Below are 23,152 nucleotides of genomic sequence, written 5' to 3' on the forward strand. Positions count from 1 at the left end.
GGGTGTAGCGGTTCGAAGGTCCAGGCGAAGGAGCGAGTAATCTGACCATGACACGGGTTCCATGTCTATATCCCCTATAACAAGATCACTCGACCACTGGCCAGAGACAAAAATCAAGTCCAGAGTGTGTCCCCTCCCCCCCCCCCGTGAGTGGGGCCATGAACTAACTGGATCAGGTCCACGGCCATCATGGAAGCCATGAACTCCCGAGCCATCCCAGACGTTTCACCAACGGACGGCAAGTTGAAATCACCCATGACCATAAGCCGGGGTGTATCAACTGCCACCGTGGCTATCACGTCAAGTAGCTCAGGCAGGGCCGCTGCCATGCGGCAGGGAGCCAGGTACATAAGAAGCAAGCCCATCTGAACCCCATGACCACATCTCACAAAGAGGGACTCATAATCCAGCAATCTGAGGCACAGTGGTCTCCCTCGGACCAAGACCTTCTTTAATAATAACCGCCACCCCGCCCCTCCATGGGGCTCTCGTTCACTTGTGGGCCCTTGTTCACTTGTCAAATGTAATAAATGTCTTTCGTTCTTTCATTGGTTTCTTTCTGATGTATCACATGTACCAAATTTTTGTATCATTTGTTTCTGTACCCTATTAAAAGACTTGGACTCCCCCCATTCCATAAATGCTTTTCACTGTGCCTGCAATTTGTGTTTTTGGGTAGGGTTCTATGGGTGTGCTTGGTAGGCATGGCTTGGTGGGCATGGCAGGGGAAGGATACTGTAATATCTCCATTTCCTCCCCACTCCAGGAGAAGGTTACTGCAAAATCCCCATTTCCTCCTGATCAACTGGGACTCAGGAGGCAGAGAATAGATGGGGGCGGGGCCAGTCAAAGGTGGTATTTACTGGTTCTCCAAACTACTCAAAATTTCCCCTACTGGTTCTCCAGAACTGGTCAGAACCTGCTGAAACCCACCTCTGGGGTGAACAGCTTACTTTTACAAAAGGAAAAAGTGTTTTTAATCTCTCAGATTCAGAGAAATAAGGCCAAACAATTGGGGAAAATAAAGCTGCAACATAAATGGTCGTCACCTTTTTTTTTTTAATCCAAGGGACATTTATTCACTAATAAAATATTTATAATTATTAAGATCTACCAAACAGGTAGAAGAAAGTATTTTTCCCCTATAATCTATCCTGTCTAACAATCAAAACTATAGATCGGAAGTTCATTTCTTTTTATTTGTGGGGTCCTTGGTGCTCCCTATGCATGCTTGTTTTCTTGCAGATGTTTCATATCCCAAACTAGATAAGATAGAATAGAATTCTTTATTGGCCAAGTGTGATTGGACACTCAAGGAATTTTTCTTGGGTGCATATGCTCTCAGTGTACATAAGGAGAATAAAATACATTCATCAAGAATAAAAAGATACAACAGTGATAGTCAAGGTTACTAATAAGCTATCAAATTGTACTAGGAAACAAATAAAAACAATATAAATTGAAAGATACAAGCAACGTGGTTATAGTAATAAGTGGGAAGAGATAAATACTAGTAAGGAAAAGAATAATAATAGTAATACATTATTTGACAGTGTTGTGGGAATTAGTTGTTAAGCAGAGTGATGGCATTCGGGGGGAGGGAAACATCATCAGGGCTGATAACTATCATGAGTGACTAACAATGATGATGTCATTAGTTTGGGTCATGAAACATCTGCAAGAAACCAAGAAAGCTCAGAGGGAACAAAGGATCCCTCATTTCAATCCTGAACAACCAATATTCTCTATTGACATTTTTTTTTTATGAAGAAATGTATAAGAGGGTTCTAGCTATCAATTAATTTAGATCATTTCCTTTCTCTAATCAAAGAAGTTAATTTATCCATTTCAGCTATTCTACCAAATTCACCAGCCATTCCTCCATAGTGGGTTGAGGGGGAGGCGGGAGCCTTATCAGCGGAGACTTGAGACTAATAGACCCCACAATGGAACTAAGAGGCCAGGATTGCGTGGGAGATGGTTGCATGATGTTCCTGCTTGCAAAGAGAAAGGTGACAGGAGAGATTATGTAAGCAAAGCAATGAATTGACCAAGAAACCCTGATTGGCAGGATAGGAAATATTTGATTGAAAGGGGAAAGGATGGCTAAGCACTGAAGATACCTAGACATTTTTTTTTTTCCAAAATGAAATTGAAAAGAGAATCTATTGTACAAGAAAGGAAATTTTTTGAAACATTCCAAGTCTCCAGATTCATGGCTGGTATGCAAGGCCCAATAAAATACACTGAGGATGGAGATAATAATAAAATATTTCCTTCTGACCAAAAAAAGTTGCTCAGGAATATTTTACGTCTCAAGCACAACAGCTCTCAAACCAACAAGTTTTACATACATTTTTGCAACAAGATACAAAGTAAAAACAAAGCTTTAAATTGTACAGCCTTCAGCCATAAAGTGATAAAGTAGGCGTAAGTCAGGATTCCCAGTGTTATGTAAATAGGTTTTCTTGGCCGGGTGTGGCCGGAAAAGACTGGGAGCGGGGAATTCAAACAGTTCGCGAACAAATGGGACAAACTAACAATGCAAAGGGTGTGTTTGCTATGGGGCGAATGGGTTATTGTTCCCTTGTGCCTAAGGGAAAAAGTCTTAACACTGTTGCATGAGGGGCACCCTGGGATTGTACGGATGAAGGGACTAGCCAGGAGCTACGTCTGGTGGCCCAAAATGGATGCAGACATTACCGAGTGGGTGGGGAGATGCCAGCCCTGCCAAGAGTCTAGGCCAGATCCACCGACAGCACCGGTGAGGGAGTGGGAAAGACCCAAGGGGCCCTTGTCCAGGATCCACATAGATTTCGTGTGACCATTTCACGGACAGACCTTCATGGTCGTAGTAGATGCCTTTTCCAAGTGGCTAGAGATTAAGCTCATGAGGGCCACTACCACTGACCCGGTTATTAGGGAACTGAGGCAGTTATTTGCCCATGGGTTACCGGACATCCTAGTGTCAGACAATGGGCCCCAATTCACGGCCACACAGTTCGAGGGGTATTTAGCGGATTTAATAATAATAATAATAATAATAATAATAATAATAATAATAATAATAATAATAATAATAATAATTTTATTTCTATACCGCCCTTCTCCCGAAGGACTCAGGGCGGTGTACAGCCAATTTGGGGGTCAGACACGTCCTCTCGGCCCCATTCCATCCGGCTAGTAATGGTCAGGCTGAGAGATTTGTAAGAATGGCCAAGGAGGCCCTCTCACGCCTAGGCCCCGGGGACTGGCAGGAAAGAATAGATCGATTTCTCACAGCCCAGCATTCCACACCTTGTACAACCACAGGCTGAAGCCCGGCTGAGCTATTAATGGGGAGGAAGCTCTGAGGAGTACTGGATACGCTAAATCCCAACTATTCCCCCGAGGTTTTCAAAGCGGGGGGAGAGGAAACTCAGGGAATCGCGAATCACCACAGATGTGACGAAAATTTCAACGAACCACTCCCTGACTATCAGCCAGAACCACAAACTACGTCAAGCACGAGTGCAGCGGAGACTTATCTGATGATCCTGGCATCTGGAGCCGCCCCAGCGAAGAGTTTCCACTGGCCGGAGAAGTCGCCGCCCACAAAGAGATCTCAGAGGTTCCATTGGTAGAGCAAGGAGAGACAGGGAGTCCTCCGACCTGCTTGACACCGCCCCTAAAACTGAACTTCGCAGGTCAACTAGGATACGTACACGACCTAGTCACCTGAGAAACTTTGTATGTAAATAAAAGCGAAAGTGACTTCTGGGAGGGGAGGAGTGTTATGTAAATAGGTTTTCTTGGCAGGAAGTTTGAACTAACTGACCCTCAGCTGATTGGCTGACCACCATAGCTGCAAGGTATATAAAGGGAGCTGTTTCCCTTGGTCAGTTGCTGGGTTCTCACCCTACAATAAAGAGCTGTTGTCACTCATGGCCTGGCTTGCTGCGTCCTCATTCACCCAACCTAACACCCAGAATCCAAGATTCCCAGTCAATGATATGCTTGCCCTGCCTTTAAATCTATATCTACACTAATTTCATGTAGTTACAAAACAAAAAGGCAACTGAACATCCCATCTACATCAGCTTCAGTCAGTCAGTCTGCCAGTCAGTTAGTTAGAATGCAGTTGTCAATTGTCCCATTGGGTTAGACAGCAAAAGAAACTCCTGGGACCTTTTTTACCAAGAATATACCATATGTTTTGGAGTATAAGATGCTCCGGATTATAAGAGGCACTTTAGTTTTTGGGAAGGAAAATAGGAAAAAAAATTCTGCCTCTGCCTACCAGGTATTCATCTGGCTAGCATCCTTAGCCTGGTCAGCTTTAGCACACATTAGTTCGCTGGTGGAAGCGTGTACTGGAAGCGTGGAAGCAGTAAGACAAAGCAGTAGCTTTGGCAAAATGGGTTGCCATTTTGGGCTCCGCTCCTCGTGTTTTCAGCCTCCAAATGCTCCATTTGAGAGCCGTTCATGGCTGCGGGGATCGTGAAAAGCACATCACTGGCCATCGCTACCCAAAAAGATGATGTGCAGAAGCCAAAAATGGGGCATGCTGAAGCCTAAAACACGATGCACAGAGGCCAAAAACACAATGTGCATAGGAAGCGAGCAGTGGCGATGTGTTTTGGCAATCCCTGCAGCCTTGAACGGCTCTCAAACGGAGCGTTTGGAGGCTGAAAATAAGAGCCATTGTCTGTGGCAATCTCTGCAGCCAGGAAAAGGATGTCCTGAGGACGAAGGGTGGGGGCCAGCTGGTTGGTGGGGCTACATTCGGAGTATAAGACGCACCCAAGTTATCAGCATCTTTTTGGGGGGGAGAGTGCATCTTATACTCCGAAAAATAAGGTAACTTTTCTGTAGATTCCATGTAGGTATAGGAGAAAAGCCAGTTCTAATGATTTCCTGTCAAAATAGCATAGGAAAACTTTCCCTTTCCCCCCTGGACCAGCCATTGTCCATTGTCCACCATGCATTTGCACTTTCTTTGTTTTGCGAACAGTCTATCTGCCTCAGACTTCCCCAGCTGGTGACCTTGAGATATTGGATCAGTCTCAGACTTCCAGTTGACACACTTGCATTCCAAATTTCCTTCCCAAGCCTCCCTTAGATTCCAAGGCCTTCCCTTCCCCCACCTGTTATAGTTGTCTGGTTGCAAGCAAGGCCAGATCCTGAAGATGAAACTCAAATACTTTGGCCCCTTAATGAGAAGGAAAGACTCACTAGAGAAGAGCCTAATGCTGGGAACAATTGAGGAAAAAAGAAGAAGGGGATGACAGAGAACGAGGTGGCTAGATGGAGTCATTGAAGCAGTAGGAGTGACCTTAAATGGACTCCAGGGGATGGTAGAGGACAGGAAGACCTGGAGGAACATTGTCCATGGGGTCACGATGGGTCAGAGACGACTTCACAACTAACAACAAAAAAGCAAGACTGCGTAGTGAGTCAACCATGTCAGCAGTTTTGCAGGCTAATTCACTGCTCATTCAGCAGGCGTTCGATCCTGACTGGCTCAAGGATGACTCAGCCTTGCATCCTTCTGAGGTCGGTAAGAGGATTATTGGGAGCAAGATGGTGACTCTGTAAACCATGTTTCAGAAAAAACTTTTTTTCCTGCCTCTGAAAGCCTCCAAAACAGTTTCAGAAAAAAAAGCCTCTGAAGCTCTGTTTCGGGGCTTCTTTTCTGAAGCTGTTTGGGGGCTTCTTTTCTGAAGCTTCGTTTCTGATGCTTTTTTCAGCCTCTGAAACCTCCGTTTGAGAAGGGGAGGGGCTACATTCGGAGTATAAGATGAACCCAGATTTTCACCCTCTTTTTTGGTGGAAAAAGGTGTGCCTTATACTGCAAAAAATACGGTACATAAATAAATAAAATAGAGGAGATCCTGACTATTGGCTTTCAGTAAGTGAGTTTTTGGGAATTAAATGATTCCCAAGATTAAGCCTGTTACCAAAAATAGAAACAAGGCAAAGGGAAACTACAATGATCCCCAAATTTTCAATCTTAGCTATGCTGTCATCTCAGTTGATGTTTGAAGGGTGATCCACAGGAAATTTGGTGTATTTTTCAATATTTGAAAAGAGCAAAATAATGTTTACCATAAAGCAGATATCAGGATTCCAACTGATGCCCTAATTAAATCATGAGCCTCGAGCCAACCTTCAAACAAAATCCAATTATTTATTAGGAGCTTCATGTCAGGACGTTCCAAGTGAAGCCAACTCTGACCCCACGTAATTTACGTTCCAGCTCTGACCCTGTTTTCCCCCTCCCCCCAAGGTGTGTCACCAGTCACATTCTCTATCGAAGCAATTTTGCAGGTTGTGGCGATCACTCCCTGGCCACTGTAGATAAACATGGAGACAGCCTTAACAGAGATATAGCTGGAATGTGCTTTTGTATTGACTGACATGCTGCCTCACCGCAGCTACAGAGTTAGTTTTCCCATCCCCCTTGTCAATGGCAACTCAAGAGCAGGCCAGAGATGCTTTCTGAGTTGACAGATTTTTCTTCCATGAGATTCACTGTTGGAGTGAAACTTTTGATGGAGTGGATGAAAGTGGACAAAGATACCTACAGGAAAGAAGGGAAGGGGGGGAAAGAGGAGGGGAGAGGGTGAAGGGAAGGGAAGGGAAGGGAAGGGAAGGGAAGGGAAGGGAAGGAAAGGAAAGGAAAGGAAAGGAAAGGAAAGGAAAGGAAAGGAAAGGAAAGGAAAGGAAAGGAAAGGAAAGGAAAGGAAAGGAAAGGAAAGGAAAGGAAAGGAAAGAAGGAAAGGAAAGGATAAGGTTTTCTTGGAATCTCCTTTCCTGGATGGAACCATTTCTAGGGACAATCAAAATTCATGATATTTATGGAATCAAAGTACTTAAGACTCAGGGTGAAATGCTACTCATGAGATTTTCATTTTGGCAGAGGGGTAATATGAAAGAACCAGTGATGTTTCATGTTGAGCATCTCTGTTTGAGTTTATATAGCAAGGGAGAAATTTCTTAGAAACTCTTTGACTCTTTTCTTTGACTCTTCCAGGTAGAAAAGGGACACGTTACATGAATGGATGGATGGATGGATGGATGGATGGATGGATGGATGGACGGACTGACAAACTAAACTAGTCATACAGTATATAATAGCATAAAAGAAAAACAACTGGAAATCAACCCAGCAGAATGATACGTGTCCCAAATGCCCACAGAACAATTTGGTTGTGGATGCTTTCTGGGAATCCACTACATTGAGTTACATTGGGACTTTTTCAGTTGGATCCCAGTTCATCCTGCAGGGAGGACTTTGCAAAACTCCTACTTCCCCAGCTAATTATTAGAATGATAGTGATTTCTTTCTTGCCTTCTTGCTAAATGTCAAGGGATTCTTTTTCCCTCTGGAAATTGTCTGAAGGAGGTCAACAGACTCAGCAGCAACACATTCAGCATCAGGAAAGTGAGTGTATAAGTTGTCTTGTAACCCTGGAAAGCTGGACTGAGCTTCATGGACACCAGGAGCTCTGCTTCTGCATTGGTTCAGTTTCCATCATTGGGGAAATTCTCTCTGGACTTCATATTATATTAGAAAAGTCAGTCTTGCAGCAATCTGCTTTCAACGTCTCCAAATGCTTCTGCTCTACTGATTCTGATATCAGTTGCAAGGCAGGGGATTCCTTCGGCTAATCCAGAAATGAACCCACTGCTTCTGCTTCTGATGGAGCTTTTGTTGCCCCAGGCAGCCTGTGGGATGCTCGGCACCAAGTGCTTCTTGACTTTGGGAAGGGATGCAAGAGACCCACTCAATCATTACAGGCCAGCAGATCATCTCATCGGTGGGCTCTTCTCTGCAACAAATAATCTACAACCTGAGCTGCAGAATTTCAGTTTGAGTCCTTATAAAAAGGTTTATCAGTAAGTCTCATGATGTTGATTGATGTTATGTTACGTTGCCTTTGAGGAAAAATGGGGACAGAGGAAGGCAGTGAGGTTTTATTTCATTTTATTTTTTTATTTCATTTAGTTTGTCAAACATGTACAAGAAAAGTGATATAAGTATAGACATGAACACAGGAGATGAGTACAAATAAATGGGATGGTAGGACAGGGATGGCAGGCACGCTGGTGCGCTTATGCATGCCCCCGTACAGACCTCTTAGGAATGGAGTGAGGTCCACAGTAGATATTTTAAGGTTAAAGGTTTGAGGGTTTGTGGAAGTAACCACAGAGTCAGGTAGTGCATTCCAGGCATTGACCACTCTGTTGCTGAAGTCATATTTTCTGCAATCGAGTTTGGAGCAGTTTACCTTAAGTTTGTATCTGTTGTTTGCCTGTGTATTATTGTGGTTGAATCTGAAGTAGTCATTGAGAGGTAGGACTTTGTAGCAGACAATTTTGTTTACTACGCTTAGTTCAGACCACAGTCGGCGTAGTTCTAGATTGTCCAAGCCCAAAATTTCAAGCCTGGTGGCATAAGGTATTCTGTTGTGAGCAGAGGAGTGGAGGACTCTTCTCGTGAAATACCTCTGGACTCGCTCAATTGCATTAATGTCCGATATACAGTGTGGATTCCAGGCAGATGAGCTGTATTCGAGAATTGGTCAGTCAAAGGTTTTGAATGCACTAGTTAAAAATTTGATGTTAATAAGAAGTTTCGCAAAATTAGGTTAACAACTCTTAATGCCTTTTGGCAATGCTGTTACAGTGAGCTCTAGGGCTTAGATTATTTGAGATGAGCACTCCTAGGTCCTTGACAGAGTGAGGTTAATTAGTTACTTAGATCGACAGTCAGGTCTGTATACAAACAGCATGAAGTGGAATACATTCAGCAGATGAAACAAAAGCAAGCTTTAATGCTCAGCACCCTTGTCCAACTGATCCCTACATGGACAACTTGCTTTCATCTTTCAAGGTGATTAGCTTGGGAGGTCATGGTTATGGTCTCAGCATGGCCATCAAAGAAAAGGACAGGAGGCTCTAATTGGTCAGTGCCAATTCAGAGAAAAGGCTGATTTCTTTTCTGAGTCTTTTCTACAAGATAGCTATCAGAGATTCCTTTGGACAAGATCGGCGGCATGTAAATATAATATTATTATTAGTATCTGGTGTTGCTACAGTAGCCAGGAGACCACAATGCTATTGCAGAGTAGTAGTTTGACATGCCTCATAAATTGAATAAAATGGATGAATAAATTTTCTAGAAAGATAGAACCCGCAATTCCAAAGACATCAGCAGTTAGCTCCTGGGTGCTTCAAGTCTTTCTCCCAAATTCTCTGCTATTGTTTTCTTCAATGATCCATGGATTTCTCCAAACTCGCCACAGCTAGTTGTTGTTTCCCTGATGTGGACATGGGCATCTTCAGATGCTCCTCTTTGACTCACCTCTTGTTCCACTGATATCAAAGTGCTTTGAGCAGGCCCTCTGTTTTCTCTATCCATTCTCTCAAGCAAACAGGGATCGAGACCATTTACTCAAGAGAAAATGGGAAAGCTGGTACTTCTGTTCAATTCTTAAATGCTTTCTTTTCTGCCCCAACTTCATTCACACATTCAGTCTCATACACACCCATACATGCACACTTTAAAAATGTAATACATGCATAATGGCCCTTTGATGGAATCTCAAATCCTGGTTCCTACATGGTGAGGTCCATGCAGATTCTGAGCTACATTTTCAGACATGGTTTGCCAAAATCTTTTCCTGGGATGTTTTTTGACTTCTCAAACTGAGGTTGAGCGAATAGTGCAAGTGACAACAGTGCCCAGATTGTCTGGAGTGTGTCTGTTTTGACTGTCAAATAATCTAAGTAGAGAAGAGGAACTTTGGGGACAAAAACCTGTGCAGTCACAATAGCACATATGAAATGCATTAAGAGAATAACAGAGTTGGATGGGAAGAACTTGGAGGTCTTTTCGTCGAATCCCCTGCACAAGCAGGAGACCCTATACCCGTGATGGCGAACCTATGGCACGTGTGCCACGGGTGGCATGTGTAGCCATATCGGTGGGCACGCGAGCTCAGCTCTGGCACACATGCACATGCCGGCCAGCTGATTTTTGGGCCACATGGGCCCACCAGAAGTAGGGAAACAGGCTGTTTCCTGCCTCCGGCGGGCCTCGAGGGGTGGGGAAGGCCCGTTTTTCTTTCTGACCTGGCTCAAGATCCTCTCTATGCATCTGGGGAGGGCGAAAACAGCCTTCCCCATTCCCTCAGAGGCCCTTCAGAGGCCTAAAACAGTCCATTTCCCAACTCCCGGTTGGAGAGGAAGTGACGTTTTTGCTGTCCCCAACCCCCAGAGACTCTTGGAGAGGCTCTGGAGGCTGGGGACAGGAGCTGGGGTGGAGGGGGTTTCTAGCACATGCACAGGGCAGGGTGCATAGAATTATGGGTGTGGGCACACACGCACATGGACTTCCCCCTCCCCCCCTTCCTGGCATGCGATGGCAAAAAGGTTATCCATCACTGCCCTGTACCATTCCAGACAAATGGCTATCCAATCTCTTCTTAAAAACCTCCAGTGATGGAGCATCCACAACTTTGGGAAGGAAGCCCTTCCACCAGTTAATTGCTTTCACTGTCAGGAAATTTCTCCTTAGTTCTAGGTTGGTTATTTCACTGAATGTAACATCATGGCAAAATCCATGTATCTTTTCAGGAAAACAGGTGTGTTGTACTGGAAAATTCTGTCCTTCCTTTTTGCCATTCAGGAAATCAACAAAGATCCTCTTCTCTTACCCAACCTCACCCTGGGTTATAACCTCCATGACAACTTTCGAGACAGAATGTTGACATTCGATGGTCTGTTGGATTTGCTTTCGACTGGAGAGGCCAATGTTCCCAACTACAGCTGCGGAAGGAAGAGAAACATGCTGGTTCTGCTGGAAGAGACCAACTCTGATACATCCATCCTTATGGCTGCCATATTGGGCATCTACAAAATCCCACAGGTATAGAGCTAGTGAATGGCTGCAAGTTTATTCCAGAGCAGTTAAGGAGATTTTCTCCTTAGAAATGTTAATTAAGCATGGATTAAGATGAAGAATTAATCTTTATGAAAACTTTCAGTCTCTCAGAGAGGCAAGAACAAATATTGATACAACAATAATTAACAGTTATAAATTGAGTACAAATATTAATTTGTAATATTTCACGTTGCTCAGATCTTGCACTATGCAGGCTCTGAGGAAGCATCAGCTTTTCAGAAAATGAGATCTGGATTTCTTCTTAACATCCATTGTTGACAGTTACATTTTCTGCATTTCTGATCCCCTATTAAATCCACCAAAGTAGGCTGGAATCTTCTAACCACTACCAAAGCTCTGACATTATCTTTTCAGGATCTAATATGTCTTCATCTTCTGCCAAATACATCATCGGATGTTGATGATCATGTTGGCAAATCCTATTTTTGTCAACAGCCACATGAAAAAGTGCTGCTGAGTTTTGTCCAAACCAGTCCATTGGGTTTTGAAGCCACAATGTTCTTCTTCTGCCTGGACCTCGTTTGCCTTCAATCTTTCCCTGGAGGATTAAGTGAATGATGCTGTATTTTTTTGGGTTTCGCATCACGTGTCCAAAATATTCTAACATTCAGTTTTTAATGGCTTTAATGATTTCCCTTGGCTTTCCCAGGTGGCTTATCACCTCCTCATTTGTCATTTTTGTTAACCCAGTTTATACATAACAGCCGTCTATAAATCCACATTTCAAATGCTTCTCATTTCTTCAAGTGGTTTTCTGTCAGAGACCAACTCTCTATTCCATAGAGCAGGATATTAAAAGCCCCAAATAAAACATAAATCTCCTTTTTTTTCAATCCAGATCAGCTACACTTTTATTTCACCGGTCGTGAGTGATAAAACTCAATTACCTTTTTTCTACCGGACCGTCCCCAAAGAAGGTGCTCAAAACCTGGGTATTGTTAAACTCCTGCTGTATTTTCGATGGACATTCATTGGCGTCTTTGCTGCAGACACCGATAACGGAGAACATTTCATTAGGACCTTCGTTCCTGTGCTGGCTCAGAATGGCATCTGTGTTGTTTTTTCACAAATCGTCTTATTAAACGATGAGAACTTGAAGTATCAGATTTCTGTTTTCAACCTGTGGGCCCAAATCAATGTATTGGTTTATTACTCAGAGTTTACGTTCATCGAGGGACCCTTTTTCCTAGAAAACATATTAGATTCCTTGCGAAAGCCTATTGAAGGGATAGTTTGGATCACAACCGCTTTGTGGGATCTCACCATTGAATTATCATATAATAGTTTCTCTTTCAGATACACCCATATCATTTTTTCTTTTCTTATCCAGACCAGCCAAAGGACCAAATTTGACGATTTCAAAGATTTCTATCATTTTATCAAAGCATTTATGACTAAGAAATTTCACTGTTCATATGGGAAGCCTGCCTTGTCTGTGAAAGGCTGGACAAGGTGTACAGAGAAAGAGAACTTGGAGACTCTACCTCAGCAGGAGATTGAAAAGACCTTCTCTCTAGATAGCTCCTTAACTTACAATGCCATCCAGATTGTGGCACATGCCTTAAATGTGGTCAATTCACCCCGATCCCAGAGGACAAGGATGGAGAGAAAAGACAAGGTGAAAGTTGAAAACATTCAACCATGGCAGGTATTTCCTTATCGGTTCCATGTATGTTGCTAAGGGCGACATCTAGATGATGAACATCCTGAAACACTCTTTGAGAAATGTCATATACATTGAGAAAAAAATACTTTTTATGAATTATTTTCTTTCATAAGATCCCTTGTCCTCCTCTTTCATATATATATAGAGCCTGGTGGTGGCACAGCAGACTAAAGCCTGTTATTAACATTCAGCTGCCTGCAATTACTGTAAGTTTGAATCTCACCAGGCTCAAGGTTGACTCAGGCTTCCATCCTTTCTAAGGTAGGTCAAATGAGGACCCAGATTGTGGGCGCGCGCGCACACACACACACACACACACACACATATATTTGTCTTCTTAAGTTTTTGCGGGTGTGCATATGCAAAAAATTAAAATCTCGGGTGTTTTCCCATGTCATTATAAATAAGTTGGTTAAAATATTTAAAATCCTGGTTAAAATCCCACCTTAAAATCTTCTAAAAATCCTTACAGAGCACTCTGCAAGGTCCTTTAAAACCTCAGCTAAAATCCTACCAGTGACTTTAAAAGTTTTTCTTAAAGCAACGTTTTGACAGGCTCACAACCCTGTCATCTTCAGGCTCTGTTTCATGTAGAAGCTATGGGTTCTCTGTTGTGGGGCCGGAGCTGTCACTTCTCTATATTTGCTGCTGCTGACGTATGCTGGCTAGCCTGCAACTCTGTGTTCCGATTGGAGGACAACAGTTTTTCTTCCTGCTTCCTCATCCTAGCTGCTTGGCTTCATGTTACAGGCCCAGCTTTCTCAGATTCTCTATTATTATCTGTCTGCTGTAGAGGGGAAAGGATTCTGGTAGGCATCACAGCACCCTTGATTGTTAGTTGAGATCTCAGCCTGTCTTCTGGCTCGATCCTCTCTCTCTCCCTATTGCTAGCCACCCTCTGCAAAGAAGGAAGAATTCTGGCAGGCCTTGCAACACCACTGGTTGCTTGTTGGAATCTCTGCCTCTCTTCTGAGTTTCTCTCAGTGCAGGTCCCCAAATACTTGATAACCTAGAGGCGTCATCTCGTCTGTTCATATTCTGCAGCCTCTTTTCAATTTTGATGGCCTCCCTGATTATTCTTTTGTTGAGATGTTCCTCTTTCGCCACTGTTCTGGTTTTATTAAAATCAATATTGTGTCCCGTGGCTTTCATGTGTTGTACCAAAGAAGAAGTTTGCTCTTCTTTCCTCACTGCATTTTTATGTTCTTCTAAACACACACTTATTCGTCTATTTGTCTGTCCAATATAAGATGACTGACAGGAGGCACATGGCACTTCGTATATCCCCTGGTTTTCCAACTCAATTTTATCCTTAGGGTTTCTCACCATCATCAATATTTTTCTATCTGTACGGAACACTGTTTTTATTTTTTGTTTCCGTAATATCTTACTAATTTTATCGGTGGTCCCTTTTATATAGGGCAGGATGGCAGTTCCCGTATTCTGTTATTCTTCTTGGGTTTTGCTCTGTCTTACTGTCCCTTGCTGGATTATAGTTCTAATTCTATTTTCATGGAACCCATTTTCCATTAATACTTCTGTGAGGGTCTTAAGCTCTGTTTGTACATGTGCCTCATCTGCTAGACGTTTAGTTCTAGTGATTAAAGTTTTTGCCACTGAACTTATTTGTGAGGGATGATGGTGTGAGTGTGCGTTCAGGTAATGATTTCTATGTGTCTTCTTTTGGTAAACACTGTGTCCTAGGGTGCCATCAGTTCTCTTATATATTAGTACATCTAGGAATGGGAGTTGATTTTCCTTCTCCATTCGCGATGGAAATGTATTGGACAGATATGTTGATGACACTTTTGTGATCTGGCCGCATGGAACAGATAAACTGGAAAACTTCTTAGTATATTTGAACAGCCTCCATCCCAAAATAAAGTTCACCATGGAGATAAAATCAGAAAATCAGTTGCCTTTCCTTGATGTATTAATTTAAAAAAAATCTGATGGCACCTTAGGACATACCATCTATCAAAAGAAGACACATACAAACCACTATCTCAATGCTAAATCACATCACCATCCAGCACAAATAAACTCTGTTGCCAAAATATTAACCACAAGAACTAAACGTCTGGCTGATGAAGCACATTTACAAACAGAATTATATACATTAACTAACGTACTGACATCAAATGGGTTCTGTAGAAATAAAATCATCAGTATGATCCAGCATGTAACACCCAGACAGAAGAGAAATCAACAAGAGGAACAAAACAATGGGAAAGCCATCTTGCCCTATATAAAAGGAACAACGGATAAAATTAGCAAAATACTACATAGACACAACATCAAAACCATATTTTGCACAGATAGAAAGATATCATCTATTCTGAGAAACCCTAAAGACAAAATAGACTTGTCCTGAGACCAAAAAGTTTTGGTTAAAGATTCGACTCTGGCTCTCTGAAATAATGGGACAGGAGATAGTCCTGGCCCCGGAATTCTTTCTCTTAGGTATGACGGAAGATGGTCTCAACAATAATAAAACCCATTTGGCAATTCAAATAATTACTGCGGCTAGAATAGCCTTTGCGAAACTTTGGAAATCTAAATCTACCCCCTCTGAGGAAACATTAATAAATAAAATCCTAGAGTGCGCAGAGATGGCTAAATTGACAAACGAGCTAAAAAATGAAGAAAATTCTAAGCACTATGAAGTATGGGGAATTTGGTATAATTGGTTAAAGAATAGGATAAAAGTATGATAATAGGCTATAGTTGCTTAAACACCAGAAATGGACTTAATTGTATAGAAATGTAGAGAATTATATAGTATTGTATAATATAATGTATAGTGATAGTTATGGATGGAATCCATCCAATATTTGACTTATGAAATGTGTAAACACCGTACCCCGGATCAAGAATGAGATTGTATTTTGTCTTTTTAAATATTGGAAAATTCAATAAAGTATATATAAAAAAAAAAAAAGAATGAGTGTGCGCATCGAGGAACATAAAAATTCAGTACAAAAGAAAGAACACACATCATCATTAGTACAACACATAAATGCCACAGGACATAATATTAATTTTAATAACACAAAAACAATTGCAAAAATAGAACATCTCAATGGCAGAATAATCAGAGAGGCCATTGAAATAGAGAAAAGACCATATTGTATGAATAAACGTGATGACACTTCCCATCTGCCTACTATTTGGAAACCTGCTCTCATAGACAGACAAATCTTAACACAAAATATAAACCATAGATCAAAGATTCATCACAATGCCTGTGTTGCCACCATTTCCAGCATAACTTATCCATTAACCCACAACCAAGCAACAGCACTTCCACCCAATCAAAATACAGCTAAGTCATCAGCCAATCAGAATACAACAACACTGTCAACGAATCAGAATACACCTTTGCCTCTTTTCATAGAAAAACGTCAGTTACGATCACACAGTTTGCCCATAAGAACCAAACCGAGAATTTCAGCCAGAAGATGACGAATGTAGTTTCGTCGAAATGTCGCTACTACCCCTTTAAGGATATGTTTGCCATTACATGGGAAGAAACCCGAGATATTAACTGGACACACATATATGCCTGTGAAAACTTACATACATACATACATACATACATACATACACACACACACACACACACACACACACACACACACACACACACACATATATATATATATATTTGCATATTCTTTCTAGCCAGGTTTTACCTACGTAAACACAGCCCTACGTTCTGTGAAATCTCATTCACAATTGATATATATATCAATTTTCTTACTTCTTCGTAGGGTTTATGTGTGTTTTTCTTCTAGCCAGCTAGAAATGGATCTATTTAGGTCTCCCACCTAGCAGTTAGAGCTTGCTAGGTGTTAGAAAGGAAAAAAGCCCAGAACCGAGTAGATGTGATTCTACTGAGCTGGAGCTACAAAAAAACCTTGGTTACGTAGGGAAAACCTGGCTAGAAGAAAAACACACATAAACCCTACGAAGAAGTAAGAAAATTGATACTGTACCTTTACAGGGAGGATATGGGTGTAGCCTACTGATGACAGCTAACGAGCTAGAAATGGATCTATTTAGGTCTCCCACCTATCAGTTAGAGCTTGCTAGGTGTTAGAAAGGAAAAAAGCCCAGAACCGAGTAGATGTGATTCTACTGAGCTGGAGCTACAAAAAAACCTTGGCTACGTAGGGAAAACCTGGCTAGAAGAAACACACACACACACACACACACACACACACACACATATATATATATATATATATATATATATATATATATATATATATATATATATATATATATATTCTATCGAGACACCTGGTCTACCCCAACATATGGGTGGGGCGTTGTGCTCCCTTTCGCCTTTCAGCTCCAATCCAGGAGCCCTCAAGCAATCACATTCACGACAAACCATTTTATACCAAATTTATATTTTGCTGATAAAGAAATGAAGGGAGACTAGTATAGATCTATTTCAAGCTTTTTAGCTTTCATCAGCTAGCCATAAGCTTACGAACTTGGATTCCTGTATGTTAGGCAGTTGAATTAAACTTCTGAGCCACAAATTATATATATTCAATATACCAAATTTATATTTTTGCTGATAAAGAAATAAAGGGAGACTAGCTGATTAGAGCTAAATAACTTGAAATAGATCTATACTAGTCTACCTTTTAAAAATATAAATTTGGTGTAAAATGGTTTGTCATGAATGCGGCTGCTTGAGGGCTCCTGGATTGGAGCTGAAAGGCGAAAGGATATGCTGGTTGTATCAGCACCTTTATAAATATATATAATGTTCTACATCCTAATTTCCGAAAGCCAATTCATAACATAGGAAGTTTATAAGAAGAGATTAGATAATCATTTTTCTGAAGTAGTGTAGGGTTTCCTGCTTAAGCAGGGGGTTGGACTAGAAGACCTCCAAGGTCCCTTCCAACTCTGTTAATCGATCTCTCTTGTGGAATCAAAACACAGGACTCAAAATAAATAATCAAGGCTCACTGTGGTGTTTGTTATTCAATATGCATAGGAGAAACTCTCCAAATAATGTTAAGATAAACGATGTATATATAGCTATGCAGGACATCTCAGGGAGGAAGGGAAAACTCATGGATATCAACAGATAATATAAGTAAATATATTTGTAGGTGATGGATTTCCCTTCTCCTGCCCTTCTGCCACCTGCTTATCTTCAGGAGAACTAAGGAGAGAAATAAAACAAGAAAACAAGAAAATATGGGCTAGTTGGGAATGCCAGATGTTGGAAGGAAAACATCCGCCATTGGTACCTGAAGGACAAATCTATGTACATTGTCCTGAGAAGAAAACAGGCTGCAGCTCAATAAGCCAAATTCCTTATATCTCTGTACATCAACTTGTTTAGATAATTCCATTTGTGTAAAAACCTCTTTCCTTATATTCTGTAGCTTCACCATTTCCTGAAGAATCCTCAGATCTACAACAACACCATAGAAGGAATGTATTTGGATAGAAATGGAGATTTGATGGCTGACTTTGACATTGTGAGCTGGGTGTGGTTTCCAAATAAGTCGACCACCAGAGTGAAATTTGGGAGTCTAGACAGAGAAGGAACCATTGGAGTCAAATTCAGCATCAACAAGGAAGCCATCACGAGCCCACAGTGGCTCAATCAGGTAGAGGAAGAGGAGTTCCATCTCTTTAGTTTTATCCATGATCTCAATCAATCCCCTCCATCCCATGATCTCAATCAATCCCCTCCATCCCAAACAATATGTAAGCCTGACTGCCTTCAAATTCATGCTTCAGGATTATATTCTTTCATTTATAACCAACAAAGAAAAAGATGCTTTATGACTTATACAGTAGAAGACTTTGGTCTGCGGAAAAAAAATGTGGGGATAGAGGGAAATGGAAGCAGGATTTAAGAGGAGGGGAGAAGTAAAATCAATTGAGTTACACATGTTCATTTGGACATGTATACATTCAAGAATTTGACCTTATTTGGTAGAAGAAAAGTGCAGAACCCATCATGCTGAACAAATCCAGAATTCCCATTTCTCCTCCATATGATCTGTTTTTCCTAAAGTTTCTCTGACAGCCTTCCAGAGACAGTTCTCCAAAATGGAAGCAGGTCTGACTACCATGCTTCCAGTTTCAAGAGTATCTTTCTAGAAAATTCTCTGGAGTAGCCAACACAATATGGCCCAGAGGAGAAACAGAATGGTCCACTTCTAGTCCATTTTGCACACGCCTCTTTTGTTGGTCCCTGTAAGGTCCTGCCTCTCCAGTCCTCTCAAGAAAGCAGTCTTCATGAAACAAAAGCCATTTCAAAAGGAAACTTTTATTGGAAGATTGTGATAGCAAGAGATCTAGGCAGGAATTAAGTTTCCCGCTCAAAACAGTAAAGTGCAGACAGAGCCCCTCCCAAAGCCCAATACATCACCAAGCCAATCTCGAAGTGTAAAGATACTATGAGATACTCAGGCTGAGGAGGTGATAAATGCCGGTCTCCAAGGCAATGCTGCTGTCCTTCTCTGGAGACGAGATAAGCTATGGGACCTGAAAACCCCATTCCAACACTGTAATTCATTTCATAACTAATAGGTTTTGCAGATACTTCTGAATGCAAATTCTGTTCACTTTCAGCACTTGCCTCACTCCCAGTGTGTGGAGCCTTGTCAACCTGGCTATTTCAAGGTGGTCCAGGAAGGAAAACCAATCTGTTGCTACAACTGCGTCCCTTGTGCAGAAGGGAGCATTTCCACCCAAGAAGGTGGGTGAATGGGAATCTAAACAGTTCTTGGGATAGGAGCAAAGGTTCCTGCAGATCTTTGCTAAGAAGACATTTTTAATTTGAGTATTGGAGTGGGAGGGATTATTAATTTAACTATCAGAATTAATTTCACCAAGGATATAACAATAATATGAGCTGGGAGAATTCATTGGAATGAGAGGTTAAATGTAGAAGAAGCCAAGCAGCTATCAAGAACCATATGTGACTTTGTGAAGGATCAGTTGAAGTGATATGAAGCAGTCCGTTGTTTCACCATGACAAACAGAATGATGTTGCTTCTACAGTATGAAGCTCTCCATTGAGATAAATTAATCTCCAATGTCAGGGTTCCAAGTAACACCCCCAATGAAAGAGAACTCCGAGACTTGACCTTCCTCAAAGTTACATCTTATTGAAGATGTTATATTGGCACATCTGGGAAAACCCAAATCTGAAAACTTCCAGGTTTTCCCCACCCAAAGGAAAGTTCAAGTCCCTGCCCAACACCCATAAATCCATCATATGGCCCAATCCAAACACCATGCTGACTGGAGATGCCTCCCAGTTCTAACCCTCCAGATACAGGGGAAGATGTCCTTGACTTTTTGAAAAAGGAATGTTATTATGACTACCGGTATGTATCACCCATGCTCCATACAATCCCCCCATCACAGTTTCCCACAGTAGTAAATGTGGCAGGCCTGAAGATTCAATGAAAAAGATGGCTTCCAGGCCTGACAGCCAACTCACACAGGACCTAGTCAGTAATCTTGCCAAATCCTCCATTCCAGGGTGGACTCGGGATAGACATATTTCTGCCTAACCATCTTCCTCCAAAGTATCCAAGGAGTAGGCAAGCATGATCTTTGTTTCCTGTGGAGTAGCTATTTCGGGGAATACATTGCTACCAGAGAGGATCCTCTCCTCATTATGGTGATTAGAGAGAAAACCAGACAATTTTATCTGCCCCTTTTTAATCATTAACCATTGGGATTTGGTGGGACAAAATGAAAGCAAAAATAGTGGAACAATATTGTTACTGAATTTAAATTTTATCCTCCAATTAATGGGTAATGGGACAAATCAAACTCCATTTTGGAAAACCAGAATTCCAACCTTGTCAAATTGGCTAGTCCTAATCCATTAGAAACCTTCCTACATGATGTAGATCACGGCTGTCAAACTCAAGGCCCATGGGTTGCATCTGGCCTGTGATGTGGTCGGATCCGGCCCATGGGGTCGTCCTAGTCTACCCAATGAGAAGAGGAAATCTCAGGCTAGCATGGCTTTGGCCCAATCTACCCAATGGAAAGAGGAAAGATCGGGCCAGCGTGGCTTCAGCCTGGTCTACCCAATGTGAATAGGAAACCTGCTAGCAGATTGGGGAGTGGTGTCAAGTGGGCCACACCCACTCAGTTGACCACACCCACCCAGTCAGCCACGCCTGATCCCCCCCCAGGTCAACCATAGCCCTGATGCAGTCCTCAATGAAATTAAGTTTGACACCCCTGATGTAGATGGTTGTCCCTTCTCCCCTTTTGCTTCCTAGAATGTGGGCTTCCTGATTTCAAAATCTAACTCCCATCCTATACATTCATGGTAAATATTACATTTGTCCTCTATAGATGCAGACCACTGCACCAGATGTCCAGACAATCAGTATCAGAACAAGCATCGAGATCAATGTATCCTCAAAACTGTCACTTTTTTGTCCCATCAAGAGTATTTGGGAATTATTCTTACTTTCTTTGCCCTATTCCTGATCTTAACCACAGTTTTAGTCTTGGGAATCTTCATTAAATTCCAAGAAACGCCAATTGTCAAAGCCAACAACCGGGACCTCTCCTATATCCTCCTGGTCTCCCTTCTTCTTTGCTTCTTGACTTCCTTTCTCTTCATTGGTCGGCCAAGGAGAACCACCTGCCTTCTCCGACAAACAATTTTCAGCATCATCTTTTCAATTGCCGTGTCTTCCGTCTTGGCCAAGACAATCATGGTGGTGCTGGCCTTCCTGGCCACAAAGCCAGGAAACAGAGTGAGAGGGTGGCTGGGCAAGAGTCTGACCACCACCATCATCATTTCTTGTTCCAGTGTCCAGGTTGTCATTTGTTTCACTTGGTTAGGAGTCTTTCCTTCATTCCCTGATTCTGACATGGATTCCCAGCCTAGAGAGATTGTCCTGCAGTGCAATGAAGGCTCTGTCACTATGTTTTATGTTGCCCTTGGTTACATGGGTTTTCAGGCTGCCATTTGCTTCCTAGTGGCCTTCCTGGCCAGGAATCTACCTGGGTCCTTCAACGAAGCCAAGCTGATCACCTTCAGCATGCTGGTCTTTTGCAGTGTCTGGATCTCCTTTGTGCCTACCTATCTCAGCACCAAAGGGAAATTCACGGTGGCTGTGCAGGTCTTCTCCATCTTGGCTTCCAGTGCTGGGCTGCTGGGTTGCATCTTCATCCCTAAGTGTTACATCATTTTGCTGAGGCCAGATCTGAATACAAAGGAACATTTGATGTTCAAAAGTGAAGTAAAAAAGTGATGCTGATGGATGTTCTGGGGATATAATTCCCACCCAATATAATTCTCACCCATTGGGGACTTTTCAGAAGAAAACACTAACAGGCTGCTTTTTGAAGTGATCTCCTACTTAAGACTAATTTCCATGTTTTTATGTTTCTGTGTCTGGTAGTATTATTTAGCATTTTGGGCTTCATTATTAGCCTTTAAGTGAGGATGTTATTAGAATTTTAATCTGGCAGTGTTGACCTCCTTTCAGATTTTAGGAAAACGTGTTTTTCTTCTGTTTTTTCATGGGGAAAAACAGCCTTTCCAAAACTGAATCTTAGTCAGTGTATTCTGAAAGTAATTGAATACACTTGCAAGTTTTAAGTCAGATACTAATCCATCTTGGAAAGAGCATGATGTAACCCATAAATTTACCACATGTGGAAAGTAATCTCTAATCAATGTTTTCTATTGTTTTATTTTATTTTATTTTATATCCAATTTATATACCGCCCTTCTCCTTGAGGACTCAGGGTGGTGTACAGCCAAATAAAAACATAAATTACAAACATTAAAATAGTATTAAAAGGATATATATATAAATTTGGCCCCGTAATTTAAAAACAATAACAAACCAATTTAAAACATTTAAAAAAGTTAAGCCAGCCCGGCTTGCTGAAAAAAGAAGGTTTTAAGGGCACGGTGGAAGGCACTGAGGTCTTGGATTCTCCTTATCTCTGGGGACAGTTGGTTCCAGAGGGTGAGTGTCCCCACAGAGAAGGCCCTCGCCCTGGGGGTCACCAGCCTACATTTTTTGGGTGATGGCACACCGAGGAGGCCCTCTCTGTGGGAGCGCACAGGTTGATCGGAGGCCGTCGTTAGTAGCAGGCGGTCTCGAAGATATTTAGGTCCTATGCCATGGAGCACTTTAAAGGTGATAACCAACACCTTGAAGCACACCCGGAAGACCACTGGAAGCCAGTGCAGCTCACGCAGGAGAGGTGTTGTATGGGAGCGCCATGCAGCTCCCGTAACTACACACACGGCCGCATTCTGGACCAGTTGGAGCCTCTGGGTGCCCCTCAAGGGGAGCCCCATGTAGGGAGCGTTGCAGTAGTCCAGGCGAGAGGTGACGAGGGCATGAGTGACTGTTCACAGGGCATCCCGATCAAGAAAGGGCCACAACTGGCGTATCAGGTGAACCTGACAAAAAGTCCCCCTGGCCACAGCCGTCGGATGTTCCTCCAAGGGAAGCTGCATATCCAGAAGGACACCCAGATTGCGGGCC

The 23,152-nt window shown here is 42.2% G+C and overlaps 1 protein-coding gene across 1 annotated transcript in view; it reads left to right on the plus strand.

Moving 5' to 3' along the window:
• The window catches only part of LOC139309995 (vomeronasal type-2 receptor 26-like), a 40,717-nt gene extending 18,819 nt beyond the window's left edge, over positions 1-21,898 (plus strand). The window contains exons 6-10 of the mRNA XM_070934177.1: positions 10,676-10,915; positions 11,790-12,089; positions 18,035-18,262; positions 19,236-19,362; positions 20,988-21,898. Coding sequence (XP_070790278.1) covers positions 10,676-10,915; positions 11,790-12,089; positions 18,035-18,262; positions 19,236-19,362; positions 20,988-21,898 — 1,806 coding nt within the window. The remainder of the gene's footprint in view (positions 1-10,675; positions 10,916-11,789; positions 12,090-18,034; positions 18,263-19,235; positions 19,363-20,987) is intronic.
• The last annotated feature ends 1,254 nt before the right edge of the window (positions 21,899-23,152 follow it).

This window comes from Pituophis catenifer, unplaced genomic scaffold (genome assembly GCF_029215685.1).
Source record: "Pituophis catenifer annectens isolate HBS135680 unplaced genomic scaffold, rPitCat1.0.hap2 SCAF_2, whole genome shotgun sequence".
Taxonomy (NCBI): domain Eukaryota; kingdom Metazoa; phylum Chordata; class Lepidosauria; order Squamata; family Colubridae; genus Pituophis; species Pituophis catenifer.